Source organism: Oncorhynchus masou, unplaced genomic scaffold (genome assembly GCF_036934945.1).
Source record: "Oncorhynchus masou masou isolate Uvic2021 unplaced genomic scaffold, UVic_Omas_1.1 unplaced_scaffold_3667, whole genome shotgun sequence".
NCBI classification, from domain to species: Eukaryota; Metazoa; Chordata; class Actinopteri; order Salmoniformes; family Salmonidae; genus Oncorhynchus; species Oncorhynchus masou.
This window is the reverse complement of record NW_027010069.1, coordinates 4,077-26,747: the sequence shown is the minus strand read 5'-3', so window position 1 is coordinate 26,747 and position 22,671 is coordinate 4,077. Positions and strand designations below refer to the sequence as shown.

Here is a 22,671-nt window from a genome sequence, read left to right as displayed (position 1 = left end):
ACAGTTTTTTGGTAGGTTTCTACACAACCTGCCATCTATAGTATTTCTTAATATTATGCAGTTCCTTTGGCTTTGATGCCTCATGATTGAGTGTTGCTCTGTTCAAGTAGACTGATTTTGCTGTGGCCTGATGGGGGTGTCAGTCGGGCTGACTGCGAATGCTCTGAGAGACTCTGGGTTGAGGTCAGTGATAAAGTCATCTACAGTACTACTGCCAAGAGATGAGTTATAGGTGTACCTACCGTAAGAGTCCCTACAAAGCCTACCATTGACTATGTACAAACCCAGCGTGCGACAGAGCTGCAGGAGTTGTGATCTTTTTGTTGTTGTTGGTTGTTTTTGCCGTAGTGGCTAGGAGGGTATATTTGAGAGGGGGAGGCTGTCAGGTAGGTGTTTGTCCTCCTGTGTGTTAAGATTCTTGTCCAGTTCTGGCATTTAGGCCGCCACAGACTAGTACCTGGAAATGGTTAATCTCCCCTTCTAGGATGGAGAAGCTGTCTTCATTAAAGTATGGGGATTCTATTAGGGGGATAGAGGTAGCACATTTTTCGCTGTTGAGATCATTTGATAAATCATTTCTAGCCAGATGTAAAATGTTCCTGTTTTGACAAATTTACTAGAGAGGGTTAGATCTGCTCTATACCAAATGAGCGTACCCCCGAGTTCTTTCCCTGTTTCACTGCCGGTAGTTTGGTTGATGGGACTACCAGCTCCTGTAACCTAGACAGCAACCAGTGGGCCCGTTTTCTGTATACCACATTTATTTTTGATGAAAATGTCTGTATTTCCAATATCTTTGATGAAGTCTGGGTTCCCGGCTCTTTAGGCCAATGGCAGATGACCTTTCTGTCTCTCTCGCTCTCTCTTCTCCCCTTCCTCCTCCCCACCTCTCCCTCCCTCCAGAGATGGGCAGATCAGCCGGGAAGAGATGATCGACTACTTCATGAAGGCCAGTTCTCTGCTCAACTGTAAGATTGGCTTCATCCACACCTTCACAGAGGCCACCTACGTCAAACCCACCTTCTGTGAACACTGCGCTGGCTTTGTGAGTATCTTATCCACTGGTCAGTTATTTATTTATTTTTATTTCAGCTTTATTTAACCAGGTAGTCCAGTTGAGAACAAGTTCTCATTTGCAAGTTCTCAAGCATAGCAATTCGACACAATACAACAACACAGAGTTACACATGGAATAAACAAAACATACAGTCAATAATACAGTAGAACAAAGAAATCAAAAAGTCTATATACAGTGAGTGCAAATGAGGTAAGATAAGGGAGTTAAGGCAATAAATAGGCCATGTTGGCGAAATAATTACAATATAGCAATTTATACACTGGAATGGTAGGTGTGCAGAAGATGAATGTGCAAGTAGAGATTCTGGGGTGCAAAGGAGCAAGATAAATAAATAAATAAATAAATACAGTATGGGGATGAGGTAGGTAGATAGCCCATCTGTACACTGCCCATCTATGTACAGGTGCAGTGATCTGTAAAATGCTCTGACAGCTGGTGCTTAAAGCTAGTGAGGGAGATATGAGTCTCCAGCTTCAGAGATTTTTGCAGTTCGTTCCAGTCATTGGCAGCAGAGAACTGGAAGGAAAGACAACCAAAGGAGGAATTGGCTTTGGGGGTGACCAGTGAGATATACCTGCTGGTGCGCGTGCTACGAGTGGGTGGTGCTATGGTGACCAGTGATCTGCGATAAGGTGGGGCTTTACCTAGCAGAGACTTGTAGATAACCTGTAGCCAGTGGGTTTGGCGATGAGTATGAAGCGAGGGCCAACCAACGAGAGCGTACAGGTCGCAATGGTGGGTAGTGTATGGAGCTTTGGTGACAAAACGGATGGCACTGTGATTGACTGCATCCATTTTGTTAAGTAGTGTTGGATGCTATTTTATAGATGACATCACCGAAGTCGAGGATTGGTAGGATGGTCAGTTTTACGAGGGTATGTTTGGCTGCATGAGTGAAGAATGCTTTGTTGCGATATAGAAAGCCGATTCTAGATTTCATTTTGGATTGGAGATGCTTAATGTGAGTCTGGAAGAAGAGTTTCCAATCTAACCACTAGACACCTAGGTATTTGTAGTTGTCCACGTATTCTAAGTCAGAGTAGTGATGCTGGATGGACGAGCAGGTGCGGGCAGTGATCGGTTGAAGAGCATGCACTTAGTTTTACTTGCGTTTAAGAGCAGTTGGAGGCCAAGGAATGAGATTTGTACGGCATTGAAGCTCGTCTGGAGGTTAGTTAATACAGTGTCCAAAGAAGGGCCAGAAATATACAGAATGGTGTCGTCTGCGTAGAGGTGTATCAGAGAATCACCAGCAGCAAGAGCGACATCGTTGATATATACAGGGAAGAGAGTTGGCCCGAGGATTGAACCCTGTGGCACCCCCATAGAGACTGACGATTTGACACACTGAACTCTATCAGAGAAGTAATTGGTAAACCAGGCGAGGCAATCATTTGAGAAACCAAGGCTGCCGAGTAATCAATAAGAATGTGGTGATTGACAGAGTCAAAAGGCTTGGCCAGGTCGATGAATACGGCTGCACAGTAATGTCTCTTATCGATGGTGGTTATGATGTCATTTAGGACCTTGAGCGTGGCTGAGGTGCACCCATGACCAGCTTGGAAACCAGATTGCATAGCAGAGAAGGTACGGTGGGATTCGAAATGGTCGGAAATCTGTTTGTTAACTTGCCTTTCGAAGACTTTAGAAAGACAGGGCAGGATATATATAGGTCTGTAGCAGTTTGGGTCTAGAGTGTCACCCCTTTGAAGAGGGGGATGACCGTGGCAGCTTTCCAATCTTTGGGAATCTCAGATGATACGAAGGAGAGGTTGAACAGGCTAGTAATAGGGGTTGCAACAATTTCGGCAGATAATTTTAGGAAGAGAGGTTCCAGATTGTCTAGCCCGGCTGATTTGTAGGGGTCCAGATTTTGCAGCTCTTTCAGAACATCAGCCATCTGGATTTGGATGAAGGAGAAATGGTGGGGGCTTTGGCGGGTTGCTGTGGAGGGTGCCAGTGAGTTGACCGGAGTAGGGGTAGCCAGGTGGAAAGCATGGCCAGCCGTAGAGAAATGCTTATGGAAATTCTCAATTATAGTGGATTTATCGGTGGTGAAGGTGTTTCCTAGCCTCAGAGCAGTGGGCAGCTGGGAGGAGGTGCTCTTATTCTCCATGGACTTTACAGTGTCACAGAGTGTTTTTGAGTAAGTACTACAGGATGCAACAAATTTCTGTTTGAAAAAGCTAGCCTTAGGAAAGCTAACTACTTTGTTCCTGACTTCCTGAAAAGTTGCATGAAAAGTTGCATATCACGGGGGCTATTCGATGCTAATGCAGAACACATTAGCATGTGCTGGTCAAGGGCAGACAGGTCTGGAGTGAACCAAGGACTATATCTATTCCTAGTTCTACATTTTTTGAATGGGGCATGCTTATTTAAGATGGTGAGGAAGGCACTTTCAAAGAATAGCCAGTCATCATCTACTGACGGGATGAGGTCAATGTCATTCCAGGATATCCCGGCCAGGTCAATTAGAAAGGCCTGCTCGCAGAAGAGTTTTAGGGAGCGTTTGACAGTGATGAGGGGTGGTCGTTTGGTTGCAGACCCATTACGGATGCAGGCAATGAGGCATCTATGAGGGTGCCCGTGTTTACGGATTTGGAGTTGTACCTGGTAGGTTCATTGATAATTTGTGATTGTAGATTGTAGGATGGCCGGGGTGTTAAGCATGTCCCAGTTTAGGTCACCTAGTAGAACGAGCTCAGAAGATAGATGGGGGGCAATCAATTCACATATGGTATTGAGGACACAGCTGGGGGCAGAGGGAGGTCTATAGCAAGCGGCAACAGTGAAAGACTTCTTTCTTGAAATGTGAATTTTTAGAAGTAGAAGCTCGAAATGTTTGGGTACAGACTTGGATAGTAATACAGAACTCTGCAGGCTATCTTTGCAGTAGATTGCAACACCACCCCCTTTGGCAGTTCTATCTTGGTGGAAAATGTTTTCGTTAACGATGGAGATTTCAGTGTTTTTGGTGGTTTTCCTAAGCCAGGATTCAGACACGACTAAGACATCCGGGTTGGCAGAGTGTGCTAAAGCAGTGAATATAACAAACTTAGGGAGTAGGCTTCTAATGTTAACATGCATGAAACCAAGGCTTTTACGGTTACAGAAGTCAACAAATGAGAGCACCTGGGGAGTGGAACTTGGGATTGCAGGACTTGGATTAACCTCTACATCACCAGAGGAACAGACGAGAAGTAGGATAAGGGTACGGCTAAAAGCTATTCGAACTGGTTCGTTCGGAACAGAGAGTAAAAGGAGCAGGTTTCTGGGAACAATACCATAGATTCAAGGCATAGTGTACAGACAAAGGTAAGGTAGGATGTGAGTACATTGGAGGTAAACCTAGGCATTGAGTAATGATGATAGAGATAGTCTCTAGAGACGATTAAACCAGGTGATGTCATTGCATATGTAGGAGGTGGGACAACATGGTTGGTTAAGGCATATTGATCAGGGCTAGAGGCTCTACAGTGTAATAAGACAGTAATCACTAACCAGGACAGTAATGGACAAGGCATATTGATATTAGAGAGAGGCATGCGTAGCCAAGTGAACATATGGGTCCAGTGAGTGGTTGGGCTGGTTGGGGACACGGCGATTCTGACAGTTAGTAGGCCGATGCTAACAGTTAGTAGGCCGGGGCTAAACAAGCTAGCAGTTAGCAGACCTGGGCTTGCAAGCTAGCTGTATGCAGACCGGGTTAGCAAGCAAGCAGTTAGCAGATGGGAGTAAGTCTGTTTTTGCCTCTTTGTGCGTTGACGTCAATAGACCAATCCTGGAATTAGTAGGGTTCCAGGTAGCTCTAGGTAGCTCGCAGGCCTGGCAAGTTAGCAGAATGGGCCTTCTTCAGCGGGCGTCGCGCCTGTGGGGCTTGTTGGAATCCTTGGGCAGATTATGTCGGTATTCCAGTCGGAGAGGATCGGCGGTGTTCCGTGTCCTGTACCGGCAGTAGAAGGGGTCTAGATATTGTAGCCGGGGAGTGGGCTTCGGTGGTAGAACAGGAGCCCTGGCCGGGCTAGCTTCAGGTTAATTGGTGCTTTCTCCGGGATGGAAACACTAGCCAGGAGTGGTCACCCGGGATTGCAGTTGCAAAGATCCAGATAGAAATGTTCAGAGTTTGCGGTAGGAATCCGGGGATATGGAGAGAAATAGGTCCGTTATGCTCTGGTTTGAGTCACGTTGTTCGAACTGGCGAGAGCTTTCCGAGCTAGAGGTTAGCTGATGACCGCTAGCAATGGTTTGCTGACTGATAGCTTGTAGCTAGTTAGCTGGCTAGCTTCAGTTGAGTTATTCCAAAGTAAATATAAATACTTTAGAAAAAAACGCAGATCCACACCACATTGGGTGAGGCGGGTTGCAGGAGAGTATTTAGAAGTTGAGGTTTAGGAAAATATTTTAAAAAGATATGCAAAGAAAAATATGTAAAGAGATGTATACAAAGGACACGACAGGACAAAGACGATTGACTGCTCCGCCATCTTGGTAGTAAATGGTAGTTTGACCATCCATCCTCCCTCTAAAGTACAATACAGACTCATACAGACCAATTACCACAATGTCTTAAAATAGATGATTTAAATCACAAAAGAGAGCCTTGGTCAAAATTGCTAGGATTTTGTATAGATCTCTATTCCTCTACTATTCCCTACTGTCTTCAATGCATTTTTAATTGGATTGATTAAATTGATTGGTGAAAGGGCCGTTTGGACAGAATGTCATTGATGACCATTGATGGCTCTCGAGTGGCACAGCGGTCCAAGGCACTGCATCTCAGTGCTAGAGGCTTCACTACAGACCCTGGTTCGATCCCGGGCTGTATCACAACCGGCCGTGATCGAGAGTCCCATAGGGCGATGCACAATTGGCCCAGCGCTGTCCGGGTTAGGGAAGGGTTTGGCCGGGGTAGCCGTCATTGTAAAATAACAATTTGTTCTTAACTGACTTGCCTAGTTAAATAAAGGTTAAATGAAAAAAATGAATGGACACGCCCTGTCGCTTTGAGTATTCTGACATATTTTTGTGAAAGTTCTGGACAGTAACCGCATTTATTATTCTGTATTAATATTGGGTCTGGTCTATTATTTGGAGATACAGCACTGGGATGGTGAGGTAACACAGTAGGCAGGTAATTGGGTCCTTGACAAGCCTGGTTTTCCATGTGCTTGTGTGAGGAGACACACCGAGTGGTGTCTGAGTTCTTCAGAGGAACTCTCTGTTGCCTCACACATGGCCAGTGAGTCAGCAGAGTGTGTAATGAGAGCCAGTGATGTCTTTATACTGAGGTGACTGGGTGACCTCTCCAACAGGTGCACAGAAAGAGAGAGATGAGGTGCAGCACATCAACGAACACACACAGCGTCTGACTTATACACAATCTTTCTCTCTCTAAAAAAAACAACAACACATACTTACCCCACCTCCACCTTCTACACACGCTGATGATTCACACAAGGGATCTAAGTGGAATTTCCAAGCCCTTCTGGGAAAATTGTAATAAAAAATGAAACGGAGGGAGGGAGAAAAGATTAGCTTGGTAACAGTGTGTGGCAGAGCGACAGGGCCACCAGCTACTTCCTGCCTGCTTTCCTGGTAGCTGTTGGCGTCAGGTCAAACATAACAATTCAACTTCCCATTTTTCTGCACTGGAAAAAACAAGCCACCCGCCAACCGTTATGGAGTGGATCAGACTTCTCTTCACAGTCCAACATTGTTTTAATGTCTCTCTGACAACCACCGCTGTAGTCTCATCACATACTTACTGAAGCTTCCTGTGAATGGGTCTTGGTACTCACTGTGTAGTTTAACGCTGGGAGATAGAAGGACAGTGCAATCCCAACTGGCATGCTCTTCCCTATATTTGACCAGGGCCCATTTGGTATGTAGCCAGGGAGGGAGAGAGTGTTGTTATGCTCTAGGGGCTAGAGATATTGGTTATACAAGGGGTCAGTTGTAAGGATTGGTGTTTAGTTCTCTGCAAAGCCATGTCTGTGGATGTGGGATGTAGCCCTTGTTCTTGGTGTCTGACTGATGAGAGGTTTTTATGTCCTGTTGGTCTAGTTTAGGAAAGAAAATGTATACTCTTTGAAGCCATGTCTGGTCAGTGTTTTGGTGCCATCGAGGCTTGTTTGTGTTTGTTTGTCGGTCCCTGCTGTATGTGTGTGTCTGTGTGTGTGTTTTCGTCCATGTGTGTCGCCGACCGCGTGTGTGTGTGTGTGTCTGTCCGTGTGTGTGTGTGTGTCTGTCCGTGTGTGTGTGTGTGTCTGTCCGTGTGTGTGTCTGTCCGTGTGTGTGTGTGGGGTCAGGGTATTCTCTGTCCTCAGATCTCTGGTGTGGCTATGATCTCCTGGACCAGTCTTTCATGTCATTGTTCCCCCGCGGTGGGCTCCTAGTGCCTGCTTGATCTCACTCTCCCACCACCTCCCTTCTCTTCTACCTCTCTCTTTCTACCTCTAATGCTCATTTTCTCTTTCTCTCTCACACTTCCTATCAGTAGCTCGGTTTCCGTCCAATTGTTGACAGATTTTCATCCAAATGTTTGTAAATCTGCATTTTTGAATGTTTTTTTATTTTTATTTTTTTTACTAGAGAAGTGTTTCCATCAAATTAACTCGGTGCAGATAAAAGTATTGCACATATAATAACTTTTGCGGTTAAATTCCCATGTACCGAAAAAAAAATAATACAGGCCATAAATACAGGCTATAAATACAGGCTATAAATACAGTGGTTTTCATTGCATTTTCAACTCTAAAATGTTGTGTTATTTAGTGAATGTGCCCACTCTGGTCTTGGCACGTGCACTCTAGCCTACAGCTACCAGATACAGTGAGGGTATAGTCTACAGCTACCAGATACAGTGAGAGTATAGTCTACAGCTACCAGATACAGTGAGGGTATAGCCTACAGCTACCAGATACAGTGAGGGTATAGCTACCAGTTACAGTGAGGGTATAGTCTACAGCTAACAGATACAGTGAGGGTATAGCCTACAGCTACCAGATACAGTGAGGGTATAGCTACCAGTTACAGTGAGGGTATAGTCTACAGCTACCAGATACAGTGAGGGTATAGCTACCAGTTACAGTGAGAGTATAGTCTACAGCTAACAGATACAGTGAGGGTATAGCCTACAGCTACCAGATACAGTGAGGGTATAGCTACCAGTTACAGTGAGGGTATAGTCTACAGCTAACAGATACAGTGAGGGAATAGCCTAGTCCAGCTACCAGATGACAGTATAGTCTAGCTACCAGCTACCAGTTACAGTGAGGGTATAGTCTACAGCTAACAGATACAGTGAGAGTATAGTCTACAGCTACCAGATACAGTGAGGGTATAGTCTACAGCTACCAGATACAGTGAGGGTATAGTCTACAGCTAACAGATACAGTGAGGGTATAGCTACCAGTTACAGTGAGGGTATAGTCTACAGCTAACAGATACAGTGAGGGTATAGCTACCAGTTACAGTGAGGGTATAGTCTACAGCTACCAGATACAGTGAGGGTATAGTCTACAGCTACCAGATACAGTGAGGGCCTACAGCTACCAGATACAGTGAGGGTACAGCTACCAGATACAGTGAGGGTAGTACCTACAGCTACCAGATACAGTGAGGGTACAGTCTACAGCTAACAGATACAGTGAGGGTACAGTCTACAGCTAACAGATACAGTGAGGGTACAGCCTACAGCTAACAGATACAGTGAGGGTACAGCCAGTGAGGGTACAGCTAACAGATACAGTGAGGGTACAGCTACCAGATACAGTGAGGGTACAGCTACCAGATACAGTGAGGGTACAGATACCAGATACAGTGAGGGTACAGTCACCAGATACAGTGAGGGTACAGTCTAACAGATACAGTGAGGGTACAGCCTACAGCTACCAGATACAGTGAGGGTACAGCTACCAGATACAGTGAGGGAATAGTCTACAGCTACCAGATACAGTGAGGGTACAGCCTACAGCTAACAGATACAGTGAGGGTACAGCCTACAGCTAACAGATACAGTGAGGGGCTACCAGATACAGTGAGGGTATAGTCTACAGCTACCAGATACAGTGAGGGTACAGCTACCAGATACAGTGAGGGTACAGCCTACAGCTAACAGATACAGTGAGGGTACAGCCTACAGCTAACAGATACAGTGAGGGTACAGCTACCAGATACAGTGAGGGGACAGCTACCAGATACAGTGAAGGTATAGTCTATAGCTACCAGATACAGTGAGGGTACAGATACCAGATACAGTGAGGGTACAGTCTACAGCTACCAGATACAGTGAGGGTACAGCCTACAGCTACCAGATACAGTGAGGGTATAGCCTACAGCTACCAGATACAGTGAGGGTATAGCTACCAGATACAGTGAGGGTACAGCTACCAGATACAGTGAGGGTACAGCTACCAGATACAGTGAGGGTACAGATACCAGATAGAGTGAGGGATACAGCTACCAGATACAGTGAGGGTACAGCCTACAGCTACCAGATACAGTGAGGGGACAGCTACCAGATACAGTGAGGGTATAGTCTATAGCTACCAGATACAGTGAGGGTACAGCTACCAGATACAGTGAGGGTACAGTCTACAGCTAACAGATACAGTGAGGTACAGTCTACAGCTACCAGATACAGTGAGGGTATAGCTACCAGATACAGTGAGGGTACAGCCTACAGCTAACAGATACAGTGAGGGTATAGCCTACAGCTACCAGATACAGTGAGGATACAGCTACCAGATACAGTGAGGGTACAGCTACCAGATACAGTGAGGGTACAGCTACCAGATACAGTGAGGGTATAGTCTACAGCTAACAGATACAGTGAGGGTATAGCCTACAGCTAACAGATACAGTGAGGGTACAGCTAGCCAGATACAGTGAGGGTACAGCTAACAGATACAGTGAGGGTACAGCTACCAGATACAGTGAGGGTACAGCTACCAGATACAGTGAGGGTACAGCTACCAGATACAGTGAGGGTACAGCCTACAGCTAACAGATACAGTGAGGGTACAGCCTACAGCTAACAGATACCGTGAGGGGACAACTACCAGATACAGTGAGGGTATAGTCTATAGCTACCAGATACAGTGAGGGTACAGCTACCAGATACAGTGAGGGTATAGTCTATAGCTACCAGATACAGTGAGGGTACAGCTACCAGATACAGTGAGGGTACAGTCTACAGCTAACAGATACGGTGAGGGTACAGTCTACAGCTACCAGATACAGTGAGGGTATAGCTACCAGATACAGTGAGGGTATAGCTACCAGATACAGTGAGGGTACAGCTACCAGATACAGTGAGGGTACAGCTACCAGATACAGTGAGGGTACAGCTACCAGATACAGTGAGGGTACAGTCACCAGATACAGTGAGGGTACAGTCTACCAGATACAGTGAGGGTATAGCCTACAGCTACCAGATACAGTGAGGGTATAGCCTACAGCTACCAGATACAGTGAGGGTACAGTCTATAGCTACCAGATACAGTGAGGGTATAGCCTACATAATGAGATTATTATGGACAAAAAAAGCTGTTGTCTTTACGACAGCCAATCGATGATCGTGTCACCAGAATAACCTTACTGAGTGGCGCAGCGGTCTAAGGCACTGCATTTCAGTGCTAGTTGCATTACTACAGATCTCGGGCTGTATCACAACCGGCCGTGATCCTGGAGTCCCATAGGCCAGCGCACAATTGGCCCAGCGTCTTTAAGGGTTGTGGGAGGGTTTGGCTGGGGTAAGCCGTCATCGTAAATAAGAGTTTGTTGTTAACTGACTTGCCTAGTTAAATAAAGGTTAAATTAAAATACATTTTAAATAAGACCCCTGATATTAATTATAAAGGAGCATCTTGCTTCAAGCAACCACTTTCACCATCCTGTAAAGTTCATCGTAACGTATTTCATCTGGAGCCTGATAAACTGCATGCTTGCCTCAATCGTAGTGCGTTGACCACACAATATCATCACTTGATTTTGATGTGATGATTATTATATCAATATTTGATTTCCTGCATAATTAATTTTACTTCCTATCAGCAGCTCACCTTGTGTAGCGTCATTTGTTTTGTCGACATTTGGAAAGTTTACTGACAAGTCTCTTTTTTCTACCTGTCTCTCTCTCTACCTCTCCCTCTCTCTACCTCTCTGTCTACATCTCCCTCTACCTGTCTCTCTCTCTACCTCTCCCTCTCTCTACCTCTCTGTCTACCTCTCCCTCTACCTGTCTCTCTCTCTACCTCTCCCTCTCTCTACCTCTCTCTCTACCTCTCCCTCTCTCTACCTCTCCCTCTCTCTACCTCTCTGTCTACCTCTCTCTCTACCTCTCTCTCTACCTCTCTGTCTACCTCTCCCTCTACCTGTCCCTCTCTCTACCTCTCTCTCTACCTCTCCCTCTACCTGTCTCTCTCTCTACCTCTCCCTCTACCTGTCTCTCTCTCTACCTCTCTCTCTACCTCCCTCTCTCTCTACCTCTCTGTCTACCTCTCCCTCTACCTGTCTCTCTCTCTACCTCTCCCTCTACCTGCCTCTCTCTCTACCTCTCTCTCTACCTCTCCCTCTACCTCTCCCTCTCTCTCTACCTCTCTCTCTACCTCTCTCTCTCTCTCTACCTCTCCCTCTCTCTCCCTCTCCCTCTCTCTACCTCTCTCTCTCTACCTCTCCCTCTCTCTCTACCTCTACCTCTCTCTACCTCTCTCTCTACCTCTCCCTCTCTCTCTACCTCTCCCCTCTCTCTACCTCTCCTCTACCTCTACCTCTACCTCTCTACCTCTCTCTCTCTCTACCTCTCTCTCTCTCTACCTCTCCCTCTCTCTCTACCTCTCTCTCTACCTCTCCCTCTCTCTCTACCTCTCCCTCTCTCTACCTCTCTCTCTACCTCTCCCTCTCTTTCTACCTCTCCCTCTCTCTACCTCTCTCTCTACCTCTCCCTCTCTCTCTACCTCTCCCTCTCTCTCTACCTCTCTCTCTACCTCTCTCTCTCTCTACCTCTCCCTCTCTCTCTACCTCTCCCTCTCTCTACCTCTCCCTCTCTCTCTACCTCTCTCTCTACCTCTCCCTCTCTCTACCTCTCTCTCTACCTCTCCCTCTCTCTACCTCTCTCTCTACCTCTCCCTCTTTCTCTACCTCTCCCTCTCTCTCTCTCTCTCTACCTCTCCCTCTCTCTCTACCTCTCTCTCTCTACCTCTCTCTCTACCTCTCCCTCTCTCTCTACCTCTCCCTCTCTCTCTCCCTCTCTCTCTACCTCTTCCTCTCTCTCTACCTCTCCCTCTCTCTCTCTCTACCTCTCCCTCTCTCTCCCCACAACCACCTGCTCCTCTGTATTTTTCATCCTCTTCTCTATCTTTCCTCCTTGTTACTCTGCCTTCATCTGTCACTTCCCCCACCTCCCTCTGTCTCCTTCATGTTCCAAGAATCTCATGAAAAGAAGTGACAAATTACTTCTCTCTCTCTCTACCCCCCCCTCTCCAGATATGGGGCTTCTACAAACAGGGATACAAGTGTAAAGGTAAGAGTATCAATACATTTATCTAACTTGAATAGTTCAAATAGCTACAACATGTCTATGAAATAAATAAATAAAATAATTCTGCCCCAACATGTCTATGAAATACATTTTTTATGAATTCTTCCGCACATGGCGCCATTGAATTACCAATTCCCTTTGTCATCATCGATTGCAAACAATCATCACTCAAACCCAAAGGTGGCTTTGAGCTTAATGTCAACGGCATGGAAACCATGGCAAATATATCAGAGTACATGACATTATCTGCTTACAGGGCTCCCTATGTCAACACGTGAACAGAGCACAAAGGATCATCATTAAATGTGTTGACATTGGGAGCCCTGACTGAGGATAATGTAAGGTAGTCTGACCATGTGTTGTCATTGGGAGCCCCAGGTAGTCTGACCATGTGTTGTCATTGGGAGCCCTGACTGAGGATAATGTAAGGTAGTCTGACCATGTGTTGTCATTGGGAGCCCTGAATGAGGATAATGTAAGGTAGTCTGACCATGTGTTGTCATTGGGAGCCCTGACTGAGGATAATGTTGTCTGACCATGTGTTGTCATTGGGAGCCCTGACTGAGGATAATGTAAGGTAGTCTGACCATGTGTTGTCATTGGGAGCCCTGAATGAGGATAATGTAAGGTAGTCTGACCATGTGTTGTCATTGGGAGCCCTGAATGAGGATAATGTGTAGTCTGACCATGTGTTGTCATTGGGAGCCCTGACTGAGGATAATGTAAGGTAGTCTGACCATGTGTTGACATTGGGAGCCCTGAGGATAATGAGGTATATGTGTTGTCATTGGGAGTGAATGAGGATAATGTAAGGTAGTCTGACCATGTGTTGACATTGGGAGCCCTGAATGAGGATAATGTAAGGTAGTCTGACCATGTGTTGTCATTGGGAGCCCTGAATGAGGTGTTGTCTGACCATGTTGTCATTGGGAGCCCTGAATGAGGATAATGTAAGGTAGTCTGACCATGTGTTGTCATTGGGAGCCCTGAATGAGGATAATGTAAGGTAGTCTGACCATGTGTTGTCATTGGGAGCCCTGAATGAGGATAATGTAAGGTAGTCTGACCATGTGTTGTCATTGGGAGCCCTGAATGAGGATAATGTAAGGTAGTCTGACCATGTGTTGTCATTGGGAGCCCTGAATGATAAGGATAATGTAAGGTAGTCTGACCATGTCATTGGGTTGTCATTGGGAGCCCTGAATGAGGATAATGTAAGGTGACCAGTCATTGACCATGTGACCATGTGTTGTCATTTGTAATTAAGGTAGTCTGACCATGTGTTGTCATTGGGAGCCCTGAATGAGGATAATGTAAGGTAGTCTGACCATGTGTTGTCATTGGGAGCCCTGAATGAGGATAATGTAAGGTCTGACCATGTGTTGTCATTGGGAGCCCTGAATGAGGATAATGTAAGGTTGTTGTCATTGGGAGCCCTGAATGAGGATAATGTAAGGTAGTCTGACCATGTGTTGTCATTGGGAGCCCTGAATGAGGATAATGTAAGGTAGTCTGACCATGTGTTGTCATTGGGAGCCCTGAATGAGGATAATGTAAGGTAGTATGACCTGAATGTGTTGTCACCATGTGTTGTCATTGGGAGCCCTGAATGAGGATAATGTAAGGTATTGGGAGCCCTGAATGAGGATAATGTAAGGTGGTCTGACCATGTGTTGACATTGGGATGAGTCACATGTGTTGCAGACTTGACCATGTAGCTGGGAGCCCAACCATGTGTTGTCGCCCTTTAAACGTACACCTGCACTCTGTCTGTACTACACTGGGAGCCCGGTAGACTGTGTCTGTCTCTCAGTTTATGTAGTGTACTATTTTTATCCCGAGCACTATGGGCCCTGGTCAAAAGTAGTGCACTTCTTAGGGAATAGGGTGCTATTTAGGGTGCCGGTGTGAGTCCGGTTGTGAGTGTACCAGGCTGCTCTACTCTGCTGAGGGCCTTGTGTGGAATTCAATGAGAAGTCCCAGCCATTCATTTCCATTACCATCGTTGGCCCCAGTCACCGAGTGGGGAGGCGGTGGCAGCGGATAATTGAAATTAATTGGCGCAGAACAGTAGTGATGAGTGTCTGACTGTGTGTGTGTGTGTGTGTGTGTGTGTGTGTGTGTGTGTGACAGAGAGAGAGTGTGTGGAGTCTCGATCAGTCTGGATGGTATATGGGAGAGAATACATTTGTTAAAACTAACTTTCGCTGATGCTGACGTTTTACTGAGCGTGTTTGTAAATGAATGAGTATAGGTGTGTGTACATGAATGAGTATAGGTGTTTGTAAATGAATGAGTATAGGTGTTTGTAAATTAATGAGTATAGGTGTTTGTAAATGAATGAGTATAGGTGTGTGTACATGAATGAGTATAGGTGTGTGTACATGAATGAGTATAGGTGTTTGTAAATTAATGAGTATAGGTGTTTGTAAATGAATGAGTATAGGTGTTTGTAAATTAATGAGTATAGGTGTTTGTAAATGAATGAGTATAGGTGTGTAAATGAATGAGTATAGGTGTTTGTAAATGAATGAGTATAGGTGTGTGAATGAATGAGTATAGGTGTATTTGTAAATGAATGAGTATAGGTGTTTGTAAATGAATGAGTATAGGTGTTTGTAAATGAATGAGTATAGGTGTGTGAATGAATGAGTATAGGTGTGTTTGTAAATGAATGAGTATAGGTGTGTAAATGAATGAGTATAGGTGTGTGAATGAATGAGTATAGGTGTGTGTAAATGAATGAGTATAGGTGTGTGTTTATATCTAGGTATGTGTTTCATTACTCTGAATTTCTCTCACTGACCCCTGGACATCCCTGCTCCCCCTTTTCTCCCTGCTCCTAGAGGGTCCTTTGTTGTCAGCTGTTGTCAGGGTCTGTCTGGCTGTGTGTGTGTGTGTGTGTATCTGCACTGCGTGTAAGCACACCTACCTCTCACCACTCACTCTTCCCAATGCCCCAATGATTCTATTTGCACCCCTCCCTCTCTATCAAACTTTCCCTCTCTCTCTCCTACCCATCCCCTATCTCTCTCTCCTTCTCAACCTCGCATACTTCATCTAACTCTCCACCCCTTACTCCCCATCTCATCCTGCATTCTTCCCTCGTTCCCTATCTTCCTTCTCACCCTTACTCTCTACCTATCTCCTCCTCTTTCTCTGCTCATCTCTCTTCCTCTCTCACCCTCTCTCTCTTCCTCTTTCTCTCCCTCTCTCACCCTCTCTATCCCCTCCTCTTTCTCTACCCATCTCTCCAACTCACTCCCTCCATCTCTCCCTCCCTTCCTCGGACAGCGTGTGGAATTAATTGTCACAAGGCGTGTCGAGGTCGTCTGGCTGTGGAGTGTCGTAAACGGACCAAGAGCATCAGCCATGAGCATGCCCCCTCCCTTCAGGCTCGCTCCTACAGCTTCCCGCCCCTGGCCAACACCCCACCAAACCTACAGAACACAGGTGAGAGACCCCCTCCCTTCAGGCTCGCTCCTACAGCTTCCCGCCCCTGGCCAACATCCCACCAAACCTACAGAACACAGGTGAGAGACCCCTCCCTTCAGGTTCGCTCCTATAGCTTCCCGCCCCTGGCCAACACCCCACCAAGCCTACAGAACACAGGTGAGAGACCCCTCCCTTCAGGCTCGCTCCTACAGCTTCCCGCCCCTGGCCAACACCCCACCAAGCCTATAGAACACAGGTGAGAGACCCTCCCTTCAGGCTCGCTCCTATAGCTTCCCGCCCTGGCCAACACCCCACCAAGCCTATAGAACACAGGTGAGAGACCCCCTCCCTTCAGGCTCGCTCCTATAGCTTCCCGCCCCTGACCAACACCCCACCAAGCCTACAGAACACAGGTGAGAGACCCCCTCCAACCCCCAATCTGGTTTCACTAATACAATGGCCATATCTGACCACGATTCTTCAGATTTGGTGTCACTCAAAAACAGGTCCCCCGGTAATGTGCCTGGCATAAATGCCTAGTAAATCAGGTCCAAAATCTCATTTGAAAACAGGTCCACCATTAGTTTGTAGTTCAAATGAATGATTGGGTCGGTGTTAGTTTTGTTCGAGGATCCCTTTCACTCATTTTACCATGCTCACTATTCAAAGTGTGTGTAATGTTTCTCCCCAAATAGTTGTGACACGCAGACAAAGACATTTGGGGCATTCTTACCAGTCTGTGATTTGCAATGTAAATGTGACAAAAATCACAGCAATGTAACGAGCGGTGGAATCATACATCAATCAATCAAATGTATTTATAAAGCCCTTCTTACATCAGCTGATATCTCAAAGTGCTGTATAGAAACCCAGCTTACAACCCCAAACAGCAAGCAATGCAGATGTAGAAGTACGGTTGCTAGGAAAAACTCCCTAGAAAGGCCAGAACCTAGGAAGAAACCTAGAGAGGAACCAGGCTATGAGGGGTGGCCAGTCCTCTTCTGGCTGTGCCGGATGGAGATTATAACAGAACATGGCCAAGATGTTCAAATGTTCATAGATGACCAGCAGGGTCAAATAATAATAATCACAGTGGTTGTCAAGGGTGCAACAGGTCAGCACCTCAGGAGTAAAATGTCAGTTGGCTTTTCATAGCCGATCATTCAGAGTGTCTCTACCTCTCCTGCTGCCTCTAGAGGGTTAAAAACAGCATGTCTGGGACAGGTAGCACATCTGGTGAACAGGTCAGGGTTCCATAGCCGCAGGCAGAACAGTTGAAACAGGAGCAGCAGCATGGCCAGGTGGACTGGAGACAGCAAGGAGTCATCAAGCTAGGTAGTCCTGAGGGATGGTCCTAGGGCTCAGGTCCACTGAGCGAGAAAGAAAGAAAGAGAATTAGAGAGAGCATACTTAAATTCACACAGGACACCGGATAAGACAGGAGAAAGTACTCCAGATATAACAGACTGACCCTAGCCCCATGACACAAACTACTGCAGCATAAATAATACATCCAGGCACAATTAAGCCACTGGGAATGGACGGTCCCCTCTGTATAGTGCTTTGTTATAGAATTATATTGTTTTAGAGTTGTATGCCTTTCAACAATGCCCTTGTCTAATGGGGAGGGTATGCAATGATGTTCATGGGTGGACGAGACAGTAGACAGTAGTAACCATGGTCACTGAACTCTTCTGTGTCTGTCTGTGTCTCTTTCTCTCCCTTTCTCTCTCTCTCCTCTGTTGCTCGCTCTCGCTCTCAGTGATTGTAGAGGAAGATCTCCAGGCAGTGGAGGAAGGTGTGTTTGATGTCCATCTATAACCAGATGATAACCAATAGGCAGGCCTGGCCTGATATGTCCCTTCAGGTAAAATGCATTCTGTAGCTACTATAATAATTAATTTTGGAGGCCTTGGAAGATCACGAGCCAATGACTGAAGTAGCCTAATGTGATTTCAATGAACAATCAATTCACGTATTCAAGTACCGGTATTCAAATTAATGAATGACTTCTCTTTGATAACTTTCCTAGAAGTCCTACGTACTCTGGCATTCATACAGCCAAACACTGCCAGGAGGAAACAACAGTGGTCGGGAGCCAGAAGCCTGCTGGGGTCTGCTCAGCAGGGTACAACGTTACATAACGTAGATATAAATGTATCATCTAGTACAGATTATGATTGTCTGTCGTGTAAAAGAGGGAATCGTTTCAGCTCTATCCATTCCATTTCTATCTGCAACATTCAGACTGCCATTAGGTAGAACAGATATGATTGTCTGTCGTGTAAAAGAGGGAATCGTTTCAGCTCTATCCATTCCATTTCTATCTGCAACATTCAGACTGCCATTAGGTAGAACAGATATGATTGTCGGTTGTGTAGAAGAGAGAACATTGTCCACTTTATTCAAGACATGTCACTCACACACAGAGCGAGAGCGAGGGAGATGCCGCCACATAGTGGAAAAATACTGCAAATGCATACCTTACATTTACTCAAGATTTCAACTCCCTCAATATAAGTGAGTTTGTACAAAATGTCTTTCTGTGTTAAATCTATATTTTAAAATCTGGATGTAGGCCCATGTTTTCATATCTCTTACCTAGTTTACCTAACACTGAATATAGAAAATAAAATCACATTGGGTTTAGTGTAATGTTATTACCTTCGAGTCTAAGTGGTATTTTTTAGCTATGCATTTAGCTATATGTTGTTGTTATTATTATGTATATATTAATAACCTAAACGATGTCTCTCCAAAATATAAGAGGTGCTGTTATTGCCAAGATAGAATCCATAGGCTACATGCCACCTGGACTTCCAACTGCTTTCTCTGGGGAGAAAAGCTTCGCTTTGTCTGAGTAGCTTGGTATTTTGTTTCTTTGTAAATGTAATGGGAGAAACTTTAAAACACACGGTGTGTTCGATGTCAGAGATTAAACGTTTCGGCTCCAGAACGACTGCTGCTTTCGTGGATTGGGTATCAAACCGCTATCGAGCGCAACAACGGCAACAACTCAAACGGACTGTGGAACGTACATCCTGCATTTGAATGCTGTTGTGTTTTTGTCGTCTTGTTTACCTGAATATCAATGCTTTTCCGATGGTAATTTGACTGTGGTGTGTATGCACGGTATACTGTTGTAATACTGTTATGTTTCAGTGCACCCACACAGGACCTTTCCTCTCAGTAACTTTCAATGTAGTTTGAAATGGTGAATGTTATATATTGTCCTGAGAATTGACATCTATTTTAACGTCTATTTTAATACGAGACATGTAAGTCCATTGTCTTATCAAGCATGCTTCAAGGGGATCCACATTTGCCAAAAATGTCTGTTAAGTGTATTTTTAATGTCGCACGTATATATATATATATATATATATATATATATATATATATATATATATATATATATATTTTAATGGCAACATGAAATCCTGTAGGCGAGAGACTCTCCCCAACGTATTAGTTTTGGGGTCTGTATCCTCTGAGGGATAGTCCCACAATGTTAGCTGTTTGTGTATCTTTGAATGAAGTACTTCCTCTGGCTTTCATTAATACAGTACAGTATATCCTGCTTCTTTACTTATGTCCAAAACTAAACTGCCAGCCCTACCATGGCAGTTTCTCCTGGACAAGGGTATAGTTTGTTACAGTAAGGGAACTAATGCTTTCATCTGATGTCATGTTGGTAACTCTGTGGACGTGTCTCTGCTGTTTCTCAGTGTTAAATGCAGAATGCATCACTCTGCTATTTGTTTTAAGAAGGATGCACAACATGATAGGACTAATAGCACAGCAACCCAGTGACGCGCCGTGTGTGTTTGTGACTCTTATCGAATCCATTCCCGCCACACATTCCTTGTCTAAAGTTTATATCCAACCCACTTTCCCTGCCATGGTGTAGTTGCTTGACGTCCGGTATTGGAATTCTTAACCAGCCGGCCATGCGCTCTGTTATTACCAAAGAAACGAAGGGCTCTATTCAATCCGTATTGCAGAAGTTACAGCGCGATTGAAATTTAAAGGCAATGTTCCCGCGTTAGCCAAGACCGCATTCACCCGTAAACGTAGTGTGTGCCGACTCAACCGGAAATTAAGTTTACATTTCTATCCGGCAATCTGTAAAGCTCCAGCTTCTCCCTCATGTGGGTGCTAGCAAGCAGGCAAGGTAGTGCTAGATACCAACATCCAATCAAGTAGGGTATGGAAGCTATAGTGAGCTTTGCTTGGACAATAGCGTTGCGAAAGCGCAGTGTTTGCATAAAGTTCAGCTTTCCCAACTTTAGTCCTGCCTTGTTCACGCTCCCTCGCCCATGTTCACATCGCCCAACAGTCCCCCCGCACACTTCACTTCCCTCCTTTGAAAATGAATGGGGCTCCGTTGTTTCATCGCCCCCCAATTTGTTATGTGGAAATGCACTATTTGATTCCTCAGCTTCCATCTCGCACATTGATTCATGCAGCTATTTCATCTGACGATATTGTATTGAATATTTCTGCGTTCTCTCATGTGGGATGAATGGAGAGTTCAGTCTCTTAGTCTCTGTTGCTTTATTGACTGAGCGGGGATGTTTCACTTAATTTCGTAGCTGTGGTGTAATTACATTAGCAGAGTTGTCAAGGACTGTCTGAACTGATGGTCAGACTGTCCTTAGAACTCACACACACCGAGGCCTGTGTTAACGCCTGCACTCAACACTAATCAAATGAATTAGGTATATAGTGAACTGATTACATCACAGTGCTCTTGTGATTTTGTCAGACTTTTCACCTTGGTTTCCTCTGTCTGAAGAGAAACCAATAACATTACTGTGATAGCAGTTGATTTGTAATCACTCAAAAGCTTAGATGCTCAATAGTTGTGTCTTAAACATACACAAGCATATTGGTGGTCATATCTCACATATTTGCCTTTATTCTCAAAATCCCTATTTAAAAAAATCCAAATTTTATCCAAACACTCAACCGACCCTCATATACCTACTTCTAACATCCCTGCGTGTGGCCACGGTAACAGTATGAAAGGAGTGTAGTCTGGCCCATGATTGATACTTTCCACTCAGCTACATGAAGGCCCGGCCTGCTCCGTCGTTTAGCTGTGGCCCTGACTGGTATTGATCTCAGTGACGGAAATCGAATAGTGCCGGAGTTAATTACATTGTAATGAAGGCTGCAGGAAATAGCCTCACGTTGTTAGCCAATCTCCATCATCGACCTTGATGTGAAGGAATTCCGTTTGGATCAAAAATGGATTCTCAGATCCTTGAGAAGACTGGTACAGTAGAACAAGCCCTGTTGTTCTTCAGTCTACAATGTTTCAAACCGACGGTGTCCATATTAGGACAGCTACAGTCTCAGCAGTTGAGTTGAGGATGTCCTAATGTGGACACCGTACAGGCCCTATTTTGATATTCTGGTGTGGAGTGCACTTTAGGGCTGCGATCAATTTAGCTTGCCCGGTACAATGGAAAGAATGGAATAGTAAGGCACATCTCAAATACTATTTAAATAGTGTATGTATTTCACCCAGCTCTGACTCCTATGCCATCAGAATAATAGATGCTTATTAAAGAAAAGTACAGTGAGTGTACCAACATTAGGGAAACACTTTGCTAATATTGAGTTGCACCCCCCGCCTTTGCCCTCAGAACAGCCTCAATTTGTCAGGGCATGGACTCTACAAGGTGTCGAAAGCGTTCCACAAGGATGCTGGCCCATGTTGACTCCAATGCTGTCTGGATGTTCTTTGGGTGGTGGACCATTCTTGATACACATGGGACACTTCAGCTTGAACAACCCAGCAGCATTGCACTTCTTGACACAGTCAAACGGGTGCGCCTGGCACCTACTACCATACCCTGTTCAAAGGCACTTAAATATTTTGCCTTACCCATTCACACAAATACAATCCATGTCTCGAAACGTAAAAATCCTTCTTAAACCTGTCTCCTCCCCTTCATCTACACTGATTGAAGTGGTTTTAACAGGTGACACCAATAAGGGATCTTAGACTGACCAGGCGAATCAAGGTGAAAACTAAGTCATGGAAAAATGTTCCTCATGTTTTGTACACTGTATATTGATTTGTAGTCTGTTTAGTTGACATGGACGTGGATAATCTTGAGTGACTGATAGAATCAAATCCCTATGTAGACTGTGTACATGTGTAAATTATATTGACATTGTTAGAGTGGTAGGTTTCTCATGTTCACCACGTTAAAACACATTGACTTAATGTCTACTCAAACAGCTTGAGAAATTAGAAAACATACTCATTCATACATGTACATTTACAGTCACAACACGGGCCCCTAGTGGCACAGATACATATATGCACCCCCAGCAGTGTTACTAGTATCAGGATAGACCACTTGATGGTGCTGTTGAGCTGTTAAAGGGATGGGCACTCACTCAGGGGCACAGTCATTGGGTAGAAAGAGCATTGCACGTAGAGGAAATGCATAATACATGTTCTGTCATGAGGAAAGGGTAGCATTCCTATAAACACAAGTTAATAAACGTTTTGGATTAATGGAATCAGTCAATTTCTGCACTTAAACACCCCCCCCCACACCACACACACACACACACACACACAGGTTTGCTG

General features: G+C 45.1%; 1 protein-coding gene across 1 annotated transcript; it reads left to right on the top strand.

The window, feature by feature from the left end:
* Nucleotides 1–858: 858 nt before the first annotated feature.
* On the top strand, nucleotides 859–19,876 carry LOC135534615 (RAS guanyl-releasing protein 2-like). Its single transcript, XM_064961551.1, has 5 exons — nucleotides 859–1,045; nucleotides 12,569–12,605; nucleotides 15,918–16,076; nucleotides 17,821–17,925; nucleotides 18,091–19,876. The coding sequence occupies exons 1-4, from the start codon at nucleotides 929–931 to the stop codon at nucleotides 17,877–17,879; spliced, it is 372 nt and encodes a 123-aa protein (XP_064817623.1). The 5' UTR covers nucleotides 859–928; the 3' UTR covers nucleotides 17,880–17,925; nucleotides 18,091–19,876.
* The last annotated feature ends 2,795 nt before the right edge of the window (nucleotides 19,877–22,671 follow it).